At 39.8% G+C, this 16,914-nt stretch overlaps 3 protein-coding genes and 1 long non-coding RNA gene across 6 annotated transcripts; 3 read left to right on the forward strand and 1 right to left on the reverse strand.

Annotated features, from left to right (window-relative positions):
• Window positions 1–1,905: 1,905 nt before the first annotated feature.
• On the forward strand, window positions 1,906–2,439 carry LOC130744672 (uncharacterized). Its single transcript, XM_057596838.1, has 2 exons — window positions 1,906–2,011; window positions 2,104–2,439. The coding sequence occupies exons 1-2, from the start codon at window positions 1,940–1,942 to the stop codon at window positions 2,437–2,439; spliced, it is 408 nt and encodes a 135-aa protein (XP_057452821.1). The 5' UTR covers window positions 1,906–1,939.
• Window positions 2,440–2,878: 439 nt separating this feature from the next.
• On the reverse strand, window positions 2,879–5,410 carry LOC130744673 (uncharacterized). The gene is made up of 5 exons (XM_057596839.1): window positions 5,055–5,410; window positions 4,221–4,972; window positions 3,895–4,004; window positions 3,704–3,767; window positions 2,879–2,986 (listed from the first exon to the last, which is right to left on the reverse strand). The coding sequence occupies exons 1-5, from the start codon at window positions 5,332–5,334 to the stop codon at window positions 2,879–2,881; spliced, it is 1,314 nt and encodes a 437-aa protein (XP_057452822.1). The 5' UTR covers window positions 5,335–5,410.
• A 2,916-nt stretch (window positions 5,411–8,326) lies between these two features.
• On the forward strand, window positions 8,327–16,015 carry LOC130745713 (probable protein phosphatase 2C 60). Of its 3 annotated transcripts, none has more exons than XM_057598080.1 (11): window positions 8,327–8,484; window positions 8,768–8,889; window positions 9,417–9,480; window positions 10,319–10,427; window positions 11,092–11,245; window positions 13,871–13,996; window positions 14,373–14,496; window positions 14,636–14,712; window positions 14,917–14,969; window positions 15,102–15,156; window positions 15,271–16,015. In XM_057598080.1, the coding sequence occupies exons 2-11, from the start codon at window positions 8,773–8,775 to the stop codon at window positions 15,496–15,498; spliced, it is 1,107 nt and encodes a 368-aa protein (XP_057454063.1). In that variant the 5' UTR covers window positions 8,327–8,484; window positions 8,768–8,772; the 3' UTR covers window positions 15,499–16,015. The 3 variants fall into 3 exon arrangements, with proteins under 3 accessions (XP_057454063.1, XP_057454065.1, XP_057454064.1); XM_057598081.1 differs by having other exon boundaries at window positions 8,350–8,508; XM_057598082.1 differs by lacking the exons at window positions 15,102–15,156; window positions 15,271–16,015 and having other exon boundaries at window positions 14,917–14,973.
• LOC130745714 (uncharacterized) lies at window positions 11,252–13,488 on the forward strand. The gene is made up of 2 exons (XR_009021849.1): window positions 11,252–11,822; window positions 11,936–13,488. It is a non-coding gene; the product is annotated as an uncharacterized LOC130745714 (long non-coding RNA).
• Window positions 16,016–16,914: the final 899 nt, after the last annotated feature.

A 16,914-nucleotide genomic window follows, 5' to 3' on the forward strand; every position in this document is an offset into this window, starting at 1 on the left:
AAACTAACAACTAATTCTCTATATTTTCCTTTTCATATGGTTAGTTGCAAAACGATTGATTGGAAATTTCCTGATTAAGTAAAAAAATGACTCAAATGATATGCTCATATGTGAAAATGCTTTACTTATTATGACAAGTATTGTTAAATTTGTTTGTTTTGCACAGATAGCGAGAATGAAGGGCGGGAGGAAGAGGTCACGACATGCTTCTACTAGTGAGGATCCAGCGGATCGACACGAGCGCTTGCATGCTTCTACCAGGCGCGGCGACCATATTGCAGCCACTCAGGCGGTAGAGGCTTCAGCTCCGTCTCCATCCCCATCTGCTACTCCGGTCGAGGCTCCGTTAGCTACTCCGGCTCCATCTGCTACTTCGGTCGGGGCTCCTTCAGCTACCCCCGCTCCGTCTGCTACTAGGGATGCGGCTGAGCTGGATCCTACTCCGTTGTCTCCGATGGCTGAGTTACCTCATCAGGAGACATCTTCTTCTGAGCCTAGTGGCGAGGAGTCTTCTTCTTCTTCTGAGCTTAGTGGTGAGGAGGAGGAGCCTCTTATTCTGCAGGAGGAGATTGATGCTGCTGATGTTGTGCCAGATGTGGTGCCAGAGGGCGGTGCGGATGACGACCTCATCCAGAGGGTGGCACCGTTTCCCGGGGGGCCTGAGGATCTGTCGCTTCTTGCGCATTATCCTGACCACAAGGCTCCTTGGACGTGGCAGGCACTTCTTCGCACAGACCCGCGGTACGTGGACCGTCGGACATTGAGGGTGGCCACTGTTGGGGGGAAGGTATGGAACCTCCCCTGTGATGGCGATTCAGAGGCCCACACACATGTGCGACAGCTGCTGCAGCAGACAGGTTTGTATCACCTGCCTTGGTGCGGGTTACCGGAGACAGACCCAGTTGTCATACTGGCCCTTGTTGAGAGATGGCATGAGGAGACGAGTAGCTTCCACATGCCGTTCGGGGAGATGACTATCACCCTGGACGATGTGTCGGCTATTCTCCATCTTCCCACAGGGTCGAGGTTCTACACTCCGGGCAGAGGGGAGCGAGATGAGGTTGCAGCGCTCTGCGCCCAGCTCCTGGGAGGATCTGTTGCTGATTATCTGGCTGAGTTTGAGGCGGCGGGTGGCCAGAACATTCGGTTCATTACTCTGAAGACCATGTACACGTCTGCTATGGATGGTATGTCTTAATCATTACTTTATTAAGTTGTATTTATTTTTAGCGTATTATTAATAACTGTTAACTTAATTCATTTCATTGTAGAGGGACGCTATGAGGATGCTGCTAGGATCTGGCTGGTGAACCAGCTTGGTGCCACCCTCTTTGCCAGCAAGAGTGGTGGTTACCACACTACTGTCTACTGGATCGGGATGCTTGAGGACCTCGGTCGCGTGTCGGAGTACGCGTGGGGTGCGATTGCGCTGGCATCGTTGTACGAACAACTGAGTCGTGCTTCCCGCAGGAAGACAGCGCAGATCGGTGGGTTCACCTCCCTCGTGCTGTCATGGGCGTATGAGTACATATCCAGCAGCGTCATTATCAGGACGGAGGTCCCCGGCTACACATAGGACCAGCCTAGGGCGCAACGGTGGTCCACGTCTCGGATCGCGCATTCCAGACTCGATGAGCTTACAGTGGATGATATCACATGGACCCCTTTTGAAGACCATCGAGATGTTCGACCGCGGGATCCCAGGACCCTCTATTCCGGCTACATCAGGACACCTTACGGCCGGTCTGTGAGCCGACATCTACCAGAGCGGGTTATGCGCCAGCTTGGCTTCATACATGACATCCCTCGACACCCCTCTGAGATCCAGACGACGGGGTCCCTTGCTGAGACCACATATGCTGCCTATGCTGAGTTTGAGCCGCACCTCCGCCCTTAGGGGATACCTGCTACATATCCGGGAGAGGCGGTGGAGGGTTACATGAGGTGGTATAGCAGAGTGTCCCATGTGTTCATCATCCCTGAGGATAGGAGGGAGGAGCTTAGTGCCGTGGTAAGTTTGGATTCTAAACTTGTATATTATTTTTATTCATTCAATTGTGATTTTTGTTAATGAAATTATTTTTGTATATTATTTTTATGCAGTCTGCCATACGTAGGGGTGTGGAGTTGTTGGAGCAGTCCCTGGAGGTGCCAGGTGCTCTTGCTCCAGGGACACAGCCCCGAATCCTCACGGAGAGGGCGCTCGATCTCTTTCGACGGAGTTCCTTCGTTGGTACACAAGGAGTTGCCTTTTCTGCTATTCGAGGAGCCGCATCTGCGGGAGGCAGAGCTCGTGGAGGCAGAGCTCGTGGAGGCAGACCCCGTGGAGGCGGAGCTCGTGGAGGCAGAGCTCGTGGAGAGGGTGATCCTGGAGAGGGTGTTCGTGGAGGTCGAGCTCGTGGACCCAGAGGTCGCAGGGGGCGGGGTCGGGGAGAGTGATTTGATTACACTTGTTATGTGGGATCCATTATTATGTATATGTTAGGACTTTTTATGTTATGTTATGACTCTTGCCTCGTTTTATTTACATGTGTTATATTTTTAGTCTTAATATTATGACTCTTATAATGAAAAAAACAGAAACAACGACAACATATAAATAATTCAAAGCATGTAGTAATCCATGACAATAAGTTAAACGGTTTCACAACCAAATTAAACATAAGCAACACCGAAAACAAAATTATTCCTCTGTGATATCGATGAAGTCATAGGGTCCGCAATATTTTGGGAATACCTTCACTAGGTTGGGCAATGTTATATTAAGATAACAAACAGTTCCTCTAGGTGCAAACACAGCAACCTGCAAGTGAAATGTATACTTTAATTAAACCATGCTTAACTGTCCAAAAAAAGAAGCAAGTTTCATGTTTAGGTTTCAGACCTTTTGGAGAACGAGAACAGATCCAACAGTTATGTCATTCGCAAATTCACTGTGAGTAAAGGCCTTGCGGCGGATGCTAGCATCAACAGCACCCGTCGGGTCCTAAATTTTTGAAATCGTTTGAGAAGTAAATAAGAACGGTAAGTCAAGGGGGACCAAAAACAAGGTCTTACAAAAGCAAGGACAAGACATACCTTGAGGGTAACTTTCGCATCTCCAAACCCATTGGGAGTGCAAGATTTGATAACAGCAACAACATTCTCCACCCTCTCAACGTTCGCTGTCAGAGAGCCCAGCGGAGTGGCTATTCCCCACTCTTGCAGGGCTGATCGCCAAGCATGTGAGTTGAAATCAGGATCGGTTTCGGTTGATCCATGATCTAGCACACGCCTCACGATTTCCTGGGTCGGAATGAGTGGTGTGTTAGGGGTGGATCTACGGGCATACATGGCAGCCTGGATGGCGCCAGCCGGGCCAGGAATGAGAGGACGAGAGCTGCCAGAGTTGTTGCTTTGACCTTTGCAATGGCGGAGGAATGGATTTGAGTCTTGTTCCATTGTGTAGAATGAGGAGTAAGAAGAAGAGGCAAGACACAATAGACAGGAAGATGAGGAATGAAGAGTAAGAAGAATAGGCAAGACACAACAGATATTTATAGCTCAGGAGTGCGGTCAAAACATTTAAGGTGTACTGGTGGATGGTAGAAGAGTGGTTGGGGCTGGTGGTTGAGAGTAATGTCAGGGTTGGTGGTGGAGGGTAATGAAAATGAAAATGACAAAAGTACATCAAATTAACATTACCAAAAGTACACGCATGAACCTGCCAATCTACGATGATGTCTAGATTTTCATCATTAACAACAACCTGTGATAAGGGCCACATTCTACCAAATTACAGAGAGTTTACAAATTAATATTACACAATACAAGAACATTCAATCTGTGGTGATGTCAACATAGTCCGCATGACCACTAAAAGCACCAAGCCAAGCTTGGAATTGTGCATCATACATGCCTAAATGTGGACCATATAGGTTGCGCCAGTATTTGGAGGCAAGATCAGCGTGCCAATCCCACTGGGGAGCAATAGTCGGCATAGGATGTCCAGGAGTTAATTGGAGCTGCATTTTAGAGAATAACCATAAAATTAGATAACTTCCACATACAAAAATTAATCGACAAGCTAGTAGGCAACTAAAATATTAGTGTATTTGGTCAAAATATACATGTACCCAGTGATTTATCACATGTCCAATAGCTATAACAGTATGCTCATCTCGTGGGCCGGCTCATATCAGTGGAAAGTATGTGTTACAACCCATAGAGGATAAGGATACGAGAACCAATTGGTACTTTGTGGCAACAAGGTATCCCATCTCTGGCAGTTGAAACCATTTGTCAGGGGTGGCCGGGTCACCAATAGGAAGAGTGAGACGATCATATAAGCCATAAACAACATCTGTGCCCCACATCCTATTATACATTAACACATTGGTCTCAAGTTCTTGTATCAATGAAGCCCTAACCCAAGGCCAACCGTCCTGACCGGCGGAATGCCCCAGTAATGCAGCAATGGATCTATAGCCACAGTTACCATCATCCTCAACATCTGTAACTGTGTCAATATATGGATGGAGAAAGGCTAGAAAGTTACACATGAAATGGCTTGTATCAGACTTCTTCACACGCTTCTTCCTCTTTGCTGGTTGTGAAGACTTCTTTTCCTCTTTAATCTTCTTGTCAGTAAGTTCAAACGCTGAAGGATCACGAGTCAAGGATCCTATTGCTTGACCCTTGGGTTGTTTGCTCTTCTTCAACTTAGCAGTGCGGTTGGACTTTATCCGAAGCTCAGGAGTACATAGTGTACTCATTTCAGGACAATATATCGCCTGAAGCTTCCTCCTTACCATACTCTGCTCTCCAGTATCCAAAGAATGGAAATAACGTGTCAGTGCCTCAACTTCTGGGTGCATCTCTCCATGGTTTAGTCCGCAAATATCTGAGCTGCCAGTATCTGCAACAGGTACATGCTCCCAACTTAGGCTCTTCCAGAATGGATGAATGGCCTCGTACGGAATCCTCTCATAATCTGCAAGTTCACATACATGTTACATTGAATCACAAATATAAATAATTTGAAGTAGTTGACAGGAGAGTGGTTGACCGGTAACCTGCAAGTTGACAACCGCAAGGTAGTCCATGAGTCTCTCTCAATAAGCAATCGCATCTGCCGCCGCAGGCTCGCATTCTTGTCAATTCAGCATCAATGAGTTTCAGGCATTTGATTGACACAAATCCCCTAATATTTGTGTAGAAAGGGGTCTTGAAAAGGTGATCAATTTTATTCATACTGCGCTCAAACGATGCTACTATCTCAGTGTGACGATTGGTGGTCAAACTATGCGACGCATCCCATGATGTGGCCAGGTCACCCTTACTGTTCCGCAACATCAACTTCAAGCTGGCATGTGCACCTTCAGCCCTGCAAACCAACAACGCACATGTAAGAATTAATACTGTAATAATCTATGAAATGAAATACATATAACAAGTCATAACATAATTTTTGTACCTGCTACTTGTTGTTGTTCCAAAATGCATCACATGATTTGTCCATGCCTTGGCAAATTTCTGCTTGTGGACCAACCATGTAGTAGAACAATAAGTGGCAAATTTCAACTTGTGTTTATGCTTGCACATGTTAAACAATTCAATCCAATGAGCTTCAAATTCTGGAACTGTTGGAGCATCTACCAATTCGGCCCACTTGTCCATAACCTCTTGAGCAAAATCATCCGTGCCAACATACTCTTTGCACTTTGCCAAAACACACTTGTTGATGTGCCACAAGCATAGTAAATGGGTGGTGGTGGGAAGGCTTTGTGAAGCAGCACTCAATAAGGCAAGATCTCTGTCCGTCACAATCACTCTAGGCAACCTGGATTGGTCGGAAATCAGAGACTTCATACACTCCAATGCCCAAATGTAGTCATCTGTGGTCTCACTGCCAATGTAACAGAATGCTATTGAGTATGTTTTATCCGTGGAGGTCAGGCCAACAATCTCGAGCAAGGGTAGTTTGTATTTGCTGGTCTTGTATGTGCAATCCATGATCACTACATATGGGAATGTGTTGAAAAGTTTGACGGCATTCGGATGAGCCCAAAATATATCTCTAATCACTTCCGATCCGGGTTCATTTCGTTCGAAGTGAACATACTTCTCACCGTCCAACTTCTTCAGCAAGTATTGTATCTCTGTCAGTGACCCACGAACAGATTGTCTGAACCGCTTGCAAACACCATAAATTTGTTGGATGGTAGTCAAGTTTGAAGGATCTTTTTCCTTCAAGGACGCCAACATCTTTCTAGGTGGAACCCAAGTCTTAGCCTGATTTATCACGTCCTCCTTCGCCTCACTATTCAGTTTACCAGCGTAATTGTGGCCAAGTAGTGACTCAGCTGCGAGATGGATGTGTCTACCGTCCATCACCTTCAACCACCAACCTTTATCATCTTTCGTACGTCGTCCTTTTAGCCTAAAAGGACAACCTGTCTTTTGTGTTGACGTTCCTTCAACAAGATCCGGTTCTCTGTAGGGAATATACGCACCATGCTTCTCACACCCCAGAATGACATATTCTTTTCTTCCCTTCGCACCACTATCAGACTTTGTTGTCACCAAAACAAAATTATTTGCCATAGAAATGTCGCGAACCCATTTCATAAGATCATCTTTCAAAGGAAAACGCTGTTTCAGGATAAACAAGGCATAAGGCATAAAACAAGGCATAAACAAAGCAAACAAAGCATGCAAAAATTTGTGCAATGAGTACCTGATCAGTATGATACAAATGAGAGACATCTATAGATATAATCGGAGGTTCAGCTAGTGATGGTTGCTCCTCTGGATTATCATTTTCCAATCCAGCAGCATGTATCAATTGTGATTCACCAAAAAAAAAGGACTCTGTCATCCCTGGAACAAAAACGGTAAATCAATAACCGACCCTATAACGGTAAATAAAATTCCGGTCCTATAACGGAATATCATAATCCGATACATTAACGGAAAATCATTTACCGATTCAGTTCACGATACAGCAGCCTAAGTTACCAACTTAACTAACTAAACTAACTACTTAAACTAACAACTAACTACTTAAACTAACTATAAATAAAGTACCAAAGCTAACACCACTTACCAGAAGTTAAAAGCTTTCCCTTGGTGGTGGTGGTGTTGGTGGTGGTGGTGGTGGAAATGTGGAGATGGTGGTGGTGGTGGGAAGGTGAAATGTGAGGGAGGAGTGGAGTAATGGTAGAATAAGGTAGTTTGGGCGAGTTATGGGGGGCTGGTGGGGGGTTGTTGGAGGGAGGAGTAATGGTGGAGGGGTTGGTGGAGGGAGGAGTAATGGTGAAAAGGTGATCAAACTGCCAGATTACCAATCGGTAAATGATATACCGATATCAATATACGAATCGGTTAATGATTAACCGATATTGTTCTTCGTGTTCTGGGCAATGGGATAAAGGTGTTCATACTGAGGAACAATAACGGGAAATGATTTACCGATTGGTATTTTGACATCGGCAAATCATTTACCGATGGGTAATTTTGGAATAAAAAAAAGGCTGGGGCGCGTAGCCTAAAGGGTGGGGTGCCAAACCCAAATCCCTACTTGGATCTGCTACTCAGACAATTATTGGCAGACCCATAGTTCCAGATGCAGCTGGTCATGCTGTTGTCAAAGAGTGTGAGCTCATATACACTGATATTCAAGGAATTGACAAAGTTAAGGATAACTGATATTCAAGGAATTGAGAAACCTCCAATCGTATTGGACTAAAAGCCCTTGAAAACTGCTAAGAAGGAACAGGAAAAGGTTGCAGCTCCTGCTTAAAATGGATCTTCCACCTTGGATTGTAAAAGGATGAAAAGGGAAAGAAAATGTGGCTTCATCGTTTGGGTCTAGATCAGTGGGTTAATTTATTTGAAATCTTATTAGCATTTGCAATATGAATCTGGTGAAGAAAAGGTGAAAATCCTCACATCATAAGAAGATAGATAGTTTATTTTAATTAATTAAGAAGGAAGTTAATTAGTGAGAGTTAAAGATTAATAGTGAGGGTTAATGATGTTTTAATATTATTTTTTTAAATGAAAAAGAAAAAAAAACCATTAAGCTCATTAAATGACGTGGCAATGCCACATGAGCTTCTCGGAGCTCCGGCGCTGACTCAATCGGCCGAAATGACCGAAACCAATCACTTTGCCAAAAACTGGGGACCAATCCCCACCTTTACTCCGACGAGGGACTAAAGCCATATTTATGTCAAAGGTTGGGACCAAAAACTGGATTAAGCCTAATAACAACACTCACTAAAATCTAAAAATAATGATAGTTATAGTTAAAAAATGAAAAAAACAAATAGGTGGTAACATGAGAGGCGCGTGAGCCACTGGTATAACAAAAAAACCACCTTTCCTTCTGAGAAAGCATCCTTTCCATTTCTTCCCTTCCACACAAATCACAATCATCGCGCTCTCTCTCTCTCTCTCTGTCTCACGCTCACTCTCGCTCTCTCCCTTTCCGATTTCACTGTACGAGTGTTCCATCAAACCCTAGTTCGTTCCTCTTTCTTATTGTGATTTCAACTCTTGGATTTCTTCGATTTAGATTTACATCTTCTTCTTCTTCTTCTTCTTCCTGATCCTCATTGTTTTCAAGTACTAGAGCATTCAATTTCAAGATTCACTCGTATATTTTTCTTGCTTTTCGTTCTGACTCATCTTGATGCGTTGGATTTTCATGTGATTTGATTTGACTCGTATATATTTCTTCTTGTGTAATTCGTTGCTGATTTCTCGTTTTGTGTAATTGCAGTTGAGATGGGGATTTATCTAAGCTCCCCCAAAACCGAGAAGGCCTCTGACGATGGTGAGAATGACAGGCTTCGCTATGGTTTGTCTTCCATGCAGGGCTGGCGTGCTTCCATGGAAGATGCTGTAACTACTCTTTTCTTTTGCTTCATATGATTCCATTTAATTATAAGTAACTTGCTTACTGCTTCTTGATGCGTTCCGTCGTCGGATCCTGTTTAAAAGCAATCATAAGGTAGTTTAACATATTGATGTGACAGTGAGTGATAAGTTAATTTTATTATCTGCAAAATTGACTGAGAAAGTTGTATAAGGAGCAGTATCTTATCTTATGTTGAAAAAAACTTTTCATTGTTAATCTGCTACAATGAAGAGAGCAATGGCATCACTTATTTGTAGTTCTTTAATGAAATTTATTTCAGTCAACTATTGATGTAGTACGGGTTAGTGGTTAGTATATAACTAATCAATTTTCAAATTGTCAGTAGGGTAAATTGCCCTCCTCTAGTACATTTAACTCATGAGGTCATATATATGGTTTAGATGCCTCATTCTTGGTGTACCTTGATTGTTTCGTACTTCCGTTGCTCATGATCGTATCACAATCTATTCATGGTGTATATGAGTTTTAATTCTTGTATATTATTTGCCAGCATGCAGCTTTACCATGTTTGGATGAATCTACATCTTACTTTGCTGTTTATGATGGCCATGGAGGTTAGTATCAGCTCTTCGTGTTAAAATATTTTTTCAATGTGTCCATGCTCATTCTGTAAAACAGCAAGTAAATGATTTTTTGTTGATTTGTTTAATTGTTTATCATTTAAATTTATTTATATCTGTATGTTATCATTGGAATTGTCTCTGTAAACAATTAATAAGGAGATTTATTTCATTACTAGAAAGCTGAGTGCATTGAATTAGGGGTTTCAAATGTTTGATATGTTTGTAACTTGGTTCTTTCATTTGAAGTTTCCTTTCGAACCCACCTTAATATTGGTGGCTTTTTACCATTTAAAATGCAGTTAATTTTTTGTGTTACTGATCGGGTCTTCATTTTCTTTTTGGTGACCTTATCTGCTTTGTTTCCCTTAACCAAATGTCACTTCTAGTTTGAGTAACAGCATTATATGAATTGCAATTCTTTCAAACTTGTCACAGGACATAAAATACTGCTTAAGATTTAGTCTTTTTCCCCTCCCTTTTTTAACAAAAGTTCCTGATGATATATTGCTTGCAGTAAGTTATAAGTGGTTCACAAGTCCAATATATTTTCATTTTTAACAAACAAGATATCAGTAGCTTTATTTGGCACAGTATATCTTGTTAGAGTCATCTGATATCATATTTAGAGGTAAGAGAGAGGAATGTATGTGTGTGTATATATATATTTACTATTAGCCCGTCCAGACTCTAGTATTGATAACATTTATAGCTCACTTGAGGACTTTGGAATGTTTCTAAGTCTTGAATTATTTCAAAATTGTAGTGATGACATATATAGCATATTAACATCTAGTTTTGTAATCCTCTATATGGTCTCCCTGATTTGCAGGCAAAGCAGTTTCTAAATTCTGTGCTAAGTATCTACACCAGCAGATGCTTAAGCATGAAGCTTACATAGCTGGAGATATAGGCACATCTTTACAGAAAACTTTCCTCAGGTGTTATTTTTTGTTTGAATTTTCATTATTCTTGCTGGATTTAAATAGAAGCGAAGGGATAATATAATAAGGTAGGCGTCCATCTTTAAAAACTAATTAGACGCAGCCTTAGGCCCGTGGTATGACATGTTGAACTGTTGCTACAAATGATTTACCTTATACGGCTTAAATGTCCCTGGTGAAATTTTACATCTTGGTCTCTCTGAGTAACTGGAAACTAAGAGGTTATGGGTTAGGCAGTTACAAATAGTAGTTTTAAAAGTCCTTTCTTCTGTTTATTTCCCTCCTTACCTTGAGTTACTATAAGTTTTAAAAGTTCTCCTTCTATCTCTTCATTTATTTTACTTTACTAGATCTCATTGATAATTACTTAAAATATAAATAAAATGAAGGAGTTTAAAAATGACATGCATATTGATACATGTGAAGACCTTGAATCTTGTTAAAACTTAAACCATTAGACGTGTTATGCCTGAACTGAAAGTCACTTTTATGGAATCTGGTGTTAATCTTTTACTTCTATTTATTTCCTTCATGGTTAAAATCATTTGTGCATCCGAGGCTTTAAAGATGTGACCAATATTGGAGAAGAAATATGGAGTTTAGACATTCTGTCAAAAGTATGTCTTTTCTTTAATATATATTTTCCTTCGTATTGAGGCAGAATGGATGAGATGATGCGCGGACAAAGAGGGTGGAGAGAGTTGGCAGTCTTGGGAGATAAAATGGAAAAGTTATCTGGTATGCTTGAGGGGTTGATATGGTCTCCTAGAAGTAGTGAAGCCAATGACCGTGTCGATGATTGGGCTTTTGAGGAGGTAACAAATAAGATCACAATTTGTTTTTCTCGCATCCATGCTGCTTGTTTTTCTAACTTATTCTATTTTTTTACGTCCATGTTGGAAAGGTTTCAATGTATGGAATTATGTTGGAAGCTTGTAAAGTTTCATTTAAAACATGAGCTGTGAACCACATTTGTTGGTGTAACTAGGCATTTTAATTATTTTTCGTTTATTTATAAAAAAAGTGTTGAAAATACTAATTTAACTTGAATAAACTGTACTGGTTAGTATGCTGTAAATAGCACTATTTTAGGATAGAATATTTCATTCTTTCCTTTTTTTTATGTACTGTGTAATTATTAGGACAGATTTTTATTTCATTTTCTCTTATTGTAATTATGTTTCACGTACAAGCCTAATAGCCTATAAATGTTAGAGCTTGTAAATTATAAATTTTCATTTAATAAGATGATTGATTATTCAGATGTTTTAAGTTGGTTCCAGAGCTCCCGACCCAGGAGATTTTGCTTCTGCTTCAAAACCCTAGCTGTCTTCATTGCTGCATCAGCCTTCATATCTAAGCCTTAGTTGCCTTCATTGAGTCCATTTCTAGGTCACATTCCTTTCAACCAATTTATCCTCAGTGCCTTCATTGCACTTTTGTTTCACCTTTTCGACAACTTCACCATGCTTAACCATCTTCGTTTGCCGCTGGAAATATTTCAGATCAGATCGTCAACCCCGATGTCAGTTTCACCAGACCTGAAAGTGTCTTCACCAAAAACCATCCCATATACCTGCACCTGTGTAATTTGTTCACGTCGCATGTAACCCATGGGTCACCATGCCGACTTTTGTTTTCGATGCCGTTTCCACATACTTGGTTGCCTAATTTCCCTGGTCCTTTAACAAGTATCATATTACAAGTTTTGAACCCTAATGTTCTCTTCGTACTGCATGGTGTATATTGCCCTGGCGGGCTTAACTATCTTCAGTGGGCCTAGTTTGTCCACACCACACTTGGAAGGGAAAACACTAACAGAGATTGACTTGTGTATGGAGATTGGGATGAAGAAGAATCTCTTATAATTGTTACAACAGTTCGACCTTAAAGTTGCATTTTTGCATGGAGACTTAGAGGAAGAAATATATTGGAATAATATTCCATGCTTGGTTTGTGAGGTTGACTGAAGCTACACATGCAGAATCAAGGTGGCCGTATTCTCTTGATAAAACATGCCCACAAAGGCAAACTCACACTTCTTCTCATCTATGTGTCTATGTAGATCATATGACCATTGTAGGTGATGATGAGGTTGAAAAACAAATTCTTAGGGAGAAGTTAGCACCTCAGTTTGATTTGAAGAAGCTAAAATACATCTCTGTGATAGAGGTTGTGTATCCTTAATAAAATATATTTATCTCAAAGGTGATGTGTCATTGATCTTGGTGAGAGCCCAAAGTGAAGGATTAGTACAAAAGACCTATGGGAAAAATCGTTGGTCCTCGTTAAAGACATTTACGACTAGAATCTTTTAGTACTTGAAAGCAAATTCAAGAAGAGGTCCACTATTCCAGAAAGAGGGGAAATCATCTATGGATGGGTTTACATATGCAGACTATTTGGGGTCTATTGTTGATAGGTTATCCACCATGGGGTACTATATGTTTTTGAGTGGAAATTTAGTGACATGGAGAAGTAAGCAGCAAAATATAGTTGCCAGATCGAGTGGAGAAGCAGAACTTCGAGCTGGCTCAAGGGTTTTGTGAGCTATGGATGAAGATCTTCATCTTACTTGACAGCCTAGTATAAAGTATGAAGGAAGTTTTGTGATAATAATTCTGCCATTAGCATTGCACACAGCCCGATATAGCATAACAGGACAGAACATATTGAGGTAGACTGACATTACACTAAAGAGAAATTGGGCACTGGCCTGATAACTGCTTATGTAATTTTCAGGACACCAGCTGACAGATGTTCTGGCTAAGGACTTGTAAACAGAGAAAGTTTCAACTACTCATAAGATGGAAATTATAGATATCCGTTGACCAGCTTGAGGGGAATAAACTTTGTTTAGGATAAAACATTTCATTCTTTCCTTTTTTCTTATGTAAACATCACCAAATATCACCGATGTACTATGTAATCATTTCAACATAATTTTATCCCCCCCCCCCTTCTGGTTTTCATTAATTAGGTTTCAAGTACTAGCCTATGAATATGAATATTTTGTAAATTGTAAATTATCACTTAATAAATTTATTGATTATTCAGACCTTTCAAGGGTATATATATTGATGTCAATATGAGTTGTTTGCATGACTGTCTTTGCTAGAACTGTTTACAAACTAAGCAGCATTTGTTAATAGCTACTTTCTAAAACCTTTTGGAGATGCTTTGCTCGTTTATATTGAATTTCAATATTTATGTTGCTTGTTTATTGTGATAGACTTCTTTATAAATACATGTGAACCTTAAAAGTAAGCTCTTGGGAGACAATATGATTTATGTGTAAAGTTGGCAGAACTTCCTTTCTGATTAAATGGTTATAACTGCAAATATACAGTCTGATACTGGGCAATGGGCATACACTATTAGAATCCCCTTACTGCATGGAGATTTATTTTGAACTGAGGAAGTATTATGCTGTAAATTAGGGGCCCCATTCTGATTTCACTGGACCAAACTCTGGAAGCACAGCTTGTGTGGCTGTCATCCGAGGAAACAAACTTGTTGTCGCAAATGCTGGTGATTCTAGATGTGTAATATCAAGGAAGGGCCAGGTACTTCCACCTCATCTTGCAATTTTTAATCTTCTCGAGTTTTAGTTGGCATGGAGTATAGCTGTATAGGGCCATAGGGTACATATAATGAATGTGCATCTACGTGATGATAAAGGAGGCTAATTCAGAGGCCATTTTTGGTATTCCGAGATAGATCATTCATTACAGATAAACTTGCACCTGCTTGATTTACTATGCTTTATTTTTAACAATATAGAAGATTGGGTTTTAAGATACTTGGACACTAGTTGGTTATTTTGACATCGCTACATAACTTTGTCAATTTGATATTTGAGCCAGTGCCTTGACTGCATGGCATAACTACTGCTCAGCAATATTTTGTATGCATTTTTATTTAATGAAGCTCTATCTGCAGGCACACAATTTGTCTAAAGATCACAAGCCTGACCTTGAGGTTGAGAAAGACAGGATTCTGAAAGCTGGTGGTTTCATCCAAGTTGGACGGGTCAACGGAAGTTTGAACTTGGCTAGAGCAATCGGTAATATTTGTATTTTGTTATGCATTCTTAATATAGAGCAAAATGTGTGAATTCAATATTTTCTTGAAATTTTTTAGTTTTTTTCCTACACCAGTCCCAAGTGCTTCTGAGTTGAGATATAAATCTTTTGTTATTACAGGAGATATGGAATTCAAGCAAAACAAGTATTTACCTGCTGAAAAGCAGATTGTGACAGCTGATCCAGACATAACTTCAGTGAGTATTGCTCTGTATATTATATGCTATGCAGTGGCTGTCTCTGTTTTGTTTATGTTAAACTGATAAAAAAAATGTTTATTTGATAACAAAAATGTTACATGAATCTCTTATTCTTTTGGCATCACTTAAAGTGTAGTGCCCCTTTATAATGTTCCCTGTTTTCTTTGCTCCAATTTGAGTTTGTTATATTCTTTGTAACAGGTTGAGCTTTGCGATGATGATGAATTTCTTGTAATTGCTTGTGATGGGATATGGTAGGTTATTAAATGCATGTAAGAGGCAAATGTTCCTCTTTATTCTTAAACGCTCACAAAAAAATAATTTACTATCATGTAATCTCATTGATTTACTATGATGTAACCTCTCATTTATACACTCTTATGTAGGGATTGCATGTCTAGCCAACAGCTTGTGGACTTTATACAGGGACAGTTAAAAACAGTATGTTTTCTATGGTTACGTTGGTTTATCTTACAGATGAAAATAATTTGAATACAGCATTCAGGTTTTTGTAATGGCAAAATCTGGTTGTCACAATAAAACATGACTATGCAGGAGAATAAGCTTTCTGTGGTTTGTGAGAAAGTATTTGATAGGTGCTTGGCACCAACAGCTGGTGGTGAGGGATGTGATAACATGACCATGATCCTGATCCAGTTCAAAAGTTCTTGGAATCCAGACACTTCTGCTGCAAACCAGACTGAGTCGTCTGCTCAACCGTCTGAGGCTGATAGTAGTTCAGACAATCAGAGTGAATTTCAGACCTCAGTAGATGGCCATTGATTTTACTGCATGTTGAAGCATTGGTGAGTTCAGGTTCATGGGTACTATTTTACAATCAAATTTCAGGATGTTAATTCTCATTAGAGAATTGTAAATTTGTGACAAATTGCTAGTTCATGGGCTATTAGCTTTGTACATAAGTGTTTGTTTCTGGAAAGTGAAGGGAAAAAGAAGGGTCCAGCAAGTACACTGGTACACAGTTACATTGATGTCTAAATCACCTTTTGGGAACTTACCAATGCCAGAATGACCGTTAACTGAAAGAATACGTTATAGAAACTGTCTGGATTCTGGAGTCATATTCATTATCCAGGTCTGTTGAAGTTTCTTAAGAATTTCAGTGCCACGTACATAAGTTTATGGGTGATCTTTTTGTTTACGCACTCAAAAGATCCCCTAGTTTGTTGGTGCATACTTGATCTTTTTGAAGTTGTTGACTTGTTAATTTCTTTGAGATGATACTTCCTTGTTGTTTATTGTTTGGTTCTATTGATGTTAATTTATTTGCAAATTTAAATTATTGTCTCCAACAGTAATATTTTGGAAGTGGTGAGGGTCTAAAAGAGTAAATAGGTATCTTGGTATCTTGGTCTATGAATAATTAGGGGCCGATCATTTTGGTTATGGGATTATGAAAATGAGTTAAATATAGTATTTGATTCTTGTAAATGTCGTTTATTGTGATTCCTTCTTTAGCTTTTGTTACACTGATGGTAAGTGGGGTTGTTGAAGAGATAATGTGATGCGGGGAGTTGTTTTATAGGTAAAGCTGAGGGTAAGAATAGTATAGGGGTGGATTAAAGGAAGGGGCGTTAAAATTGCAAATAATTGAGTTTTCCACCTTGGAGTCATATTTAGCCCTTTCGTCAGTTAGTGTTATATAATGAGGAACAAAGATCCATTCACACTTTAATTCAAACTCCACCATAATAAATAAAGAAATAGAGAAAAGTGAAAAGAAGTGAGAGAGACAGCAGAAAAATGTGTCAAAATAAGATAGAAGAGATATTGTAATTATTGACTCTATTTTATTATGAAGATTACTGGGAAAAAATTACTGACCATAATCTGTCAGGACCAAATGGTTATTTAGTTGATTGAAAATCAACTATAGGTTTGGTAGTTTAAAAAAAAACTATAGGTTTGGTTAATTTTCTTTTATCGATCAATCATTAAGAAAGGCTTAATTGCATTTTTCGTCCCTGATGTATCATGTATGTGCGATTTGGATCCCTAATGTTTAAAACGAGCAATTTAAGTCTTTAAATTATTTTTATGTGCCAATCAAGTCCCTCCGTCAATTGACCGTCTAATTCATAACGGAAATTGTTGAGTTGGCACAACAATTAATATTTAATATTATTATTATTTATCAATTTTCCTTTTTATTTTCCATATCACCTTCTTCTTCCATTC

This window comes from Lotus japonicus, chromosome 3, assembly GCF_012489685.1.
Source record: "Lotus japonicus ecotype B-129 chromosome 3, LjGifu_v1.2".
Classification (NCBI taxonomy): domain Eukaryota; kingdom Viridiplantae; phylum Streptophyta; class Magnoliopsida; order Fabales; family Fabaceae; genus Lotus; species Lotus japonicus.

Bases quoted from the DNA above. Each gene is read 5' to 3' on its own strand.
- LOC130744672 (XM_057596838.1), top strand. From the start codon at position 1,940: ATGAGGTGGTATAGCAGAGTGTCCCATGTGTTCATCATCCCTGAGGAT. The intron at 2,012-2,103 runs GTAAGTTTGGAT...ATTTTTATGCAG, and splicing joins GGGAGGAGCTTAGTGCCGTG to TCTGCCATACGTAGGGGTGT.
- LOC130744673 (XM_057596839.1), bottom strand. From the start codon at position 5,334: ATGTTGCGGAACAGTAAGGGTGACCTGGCCACATCATGGGATGCGTCG. The intron at 4,005-4,220 runs GTATCCTTATCC...TCTAAAATGCAG, and splicing joins CAAAGTACCAATTGGTTCTC to CTCCAATTAACTCCTGGACA. The intron at 2,987-3,703 runs GTTCATGCGTGT...TCAAAAATTTAG, and splicing joins ACATCATCGTAGATTGGCAG to GACCCGACGGGTGCTGTTGA.
- LOC130745713 (XM_057598080.1), top strand. From the start codon at position 8,773: ATGGGGATTTATCTAAGCTCCCCCAAAACCGAGAAGGCCTCTGACGAT. The intron at 13,997-14,372 runs GTACTTCCACCT...CTCTATCTGCAG, and splicing joins TAATATCAAGGAAGGGCCAG to GCACACAATTTGTCTAAAGA. The intron at 14,713-14,916 runs GTGAGTATTGCT...TCTTTGTAACAG, and splicing joins CTGATCCAGACATAACTTCA to GTTGAGCTTTGCGATGATGA.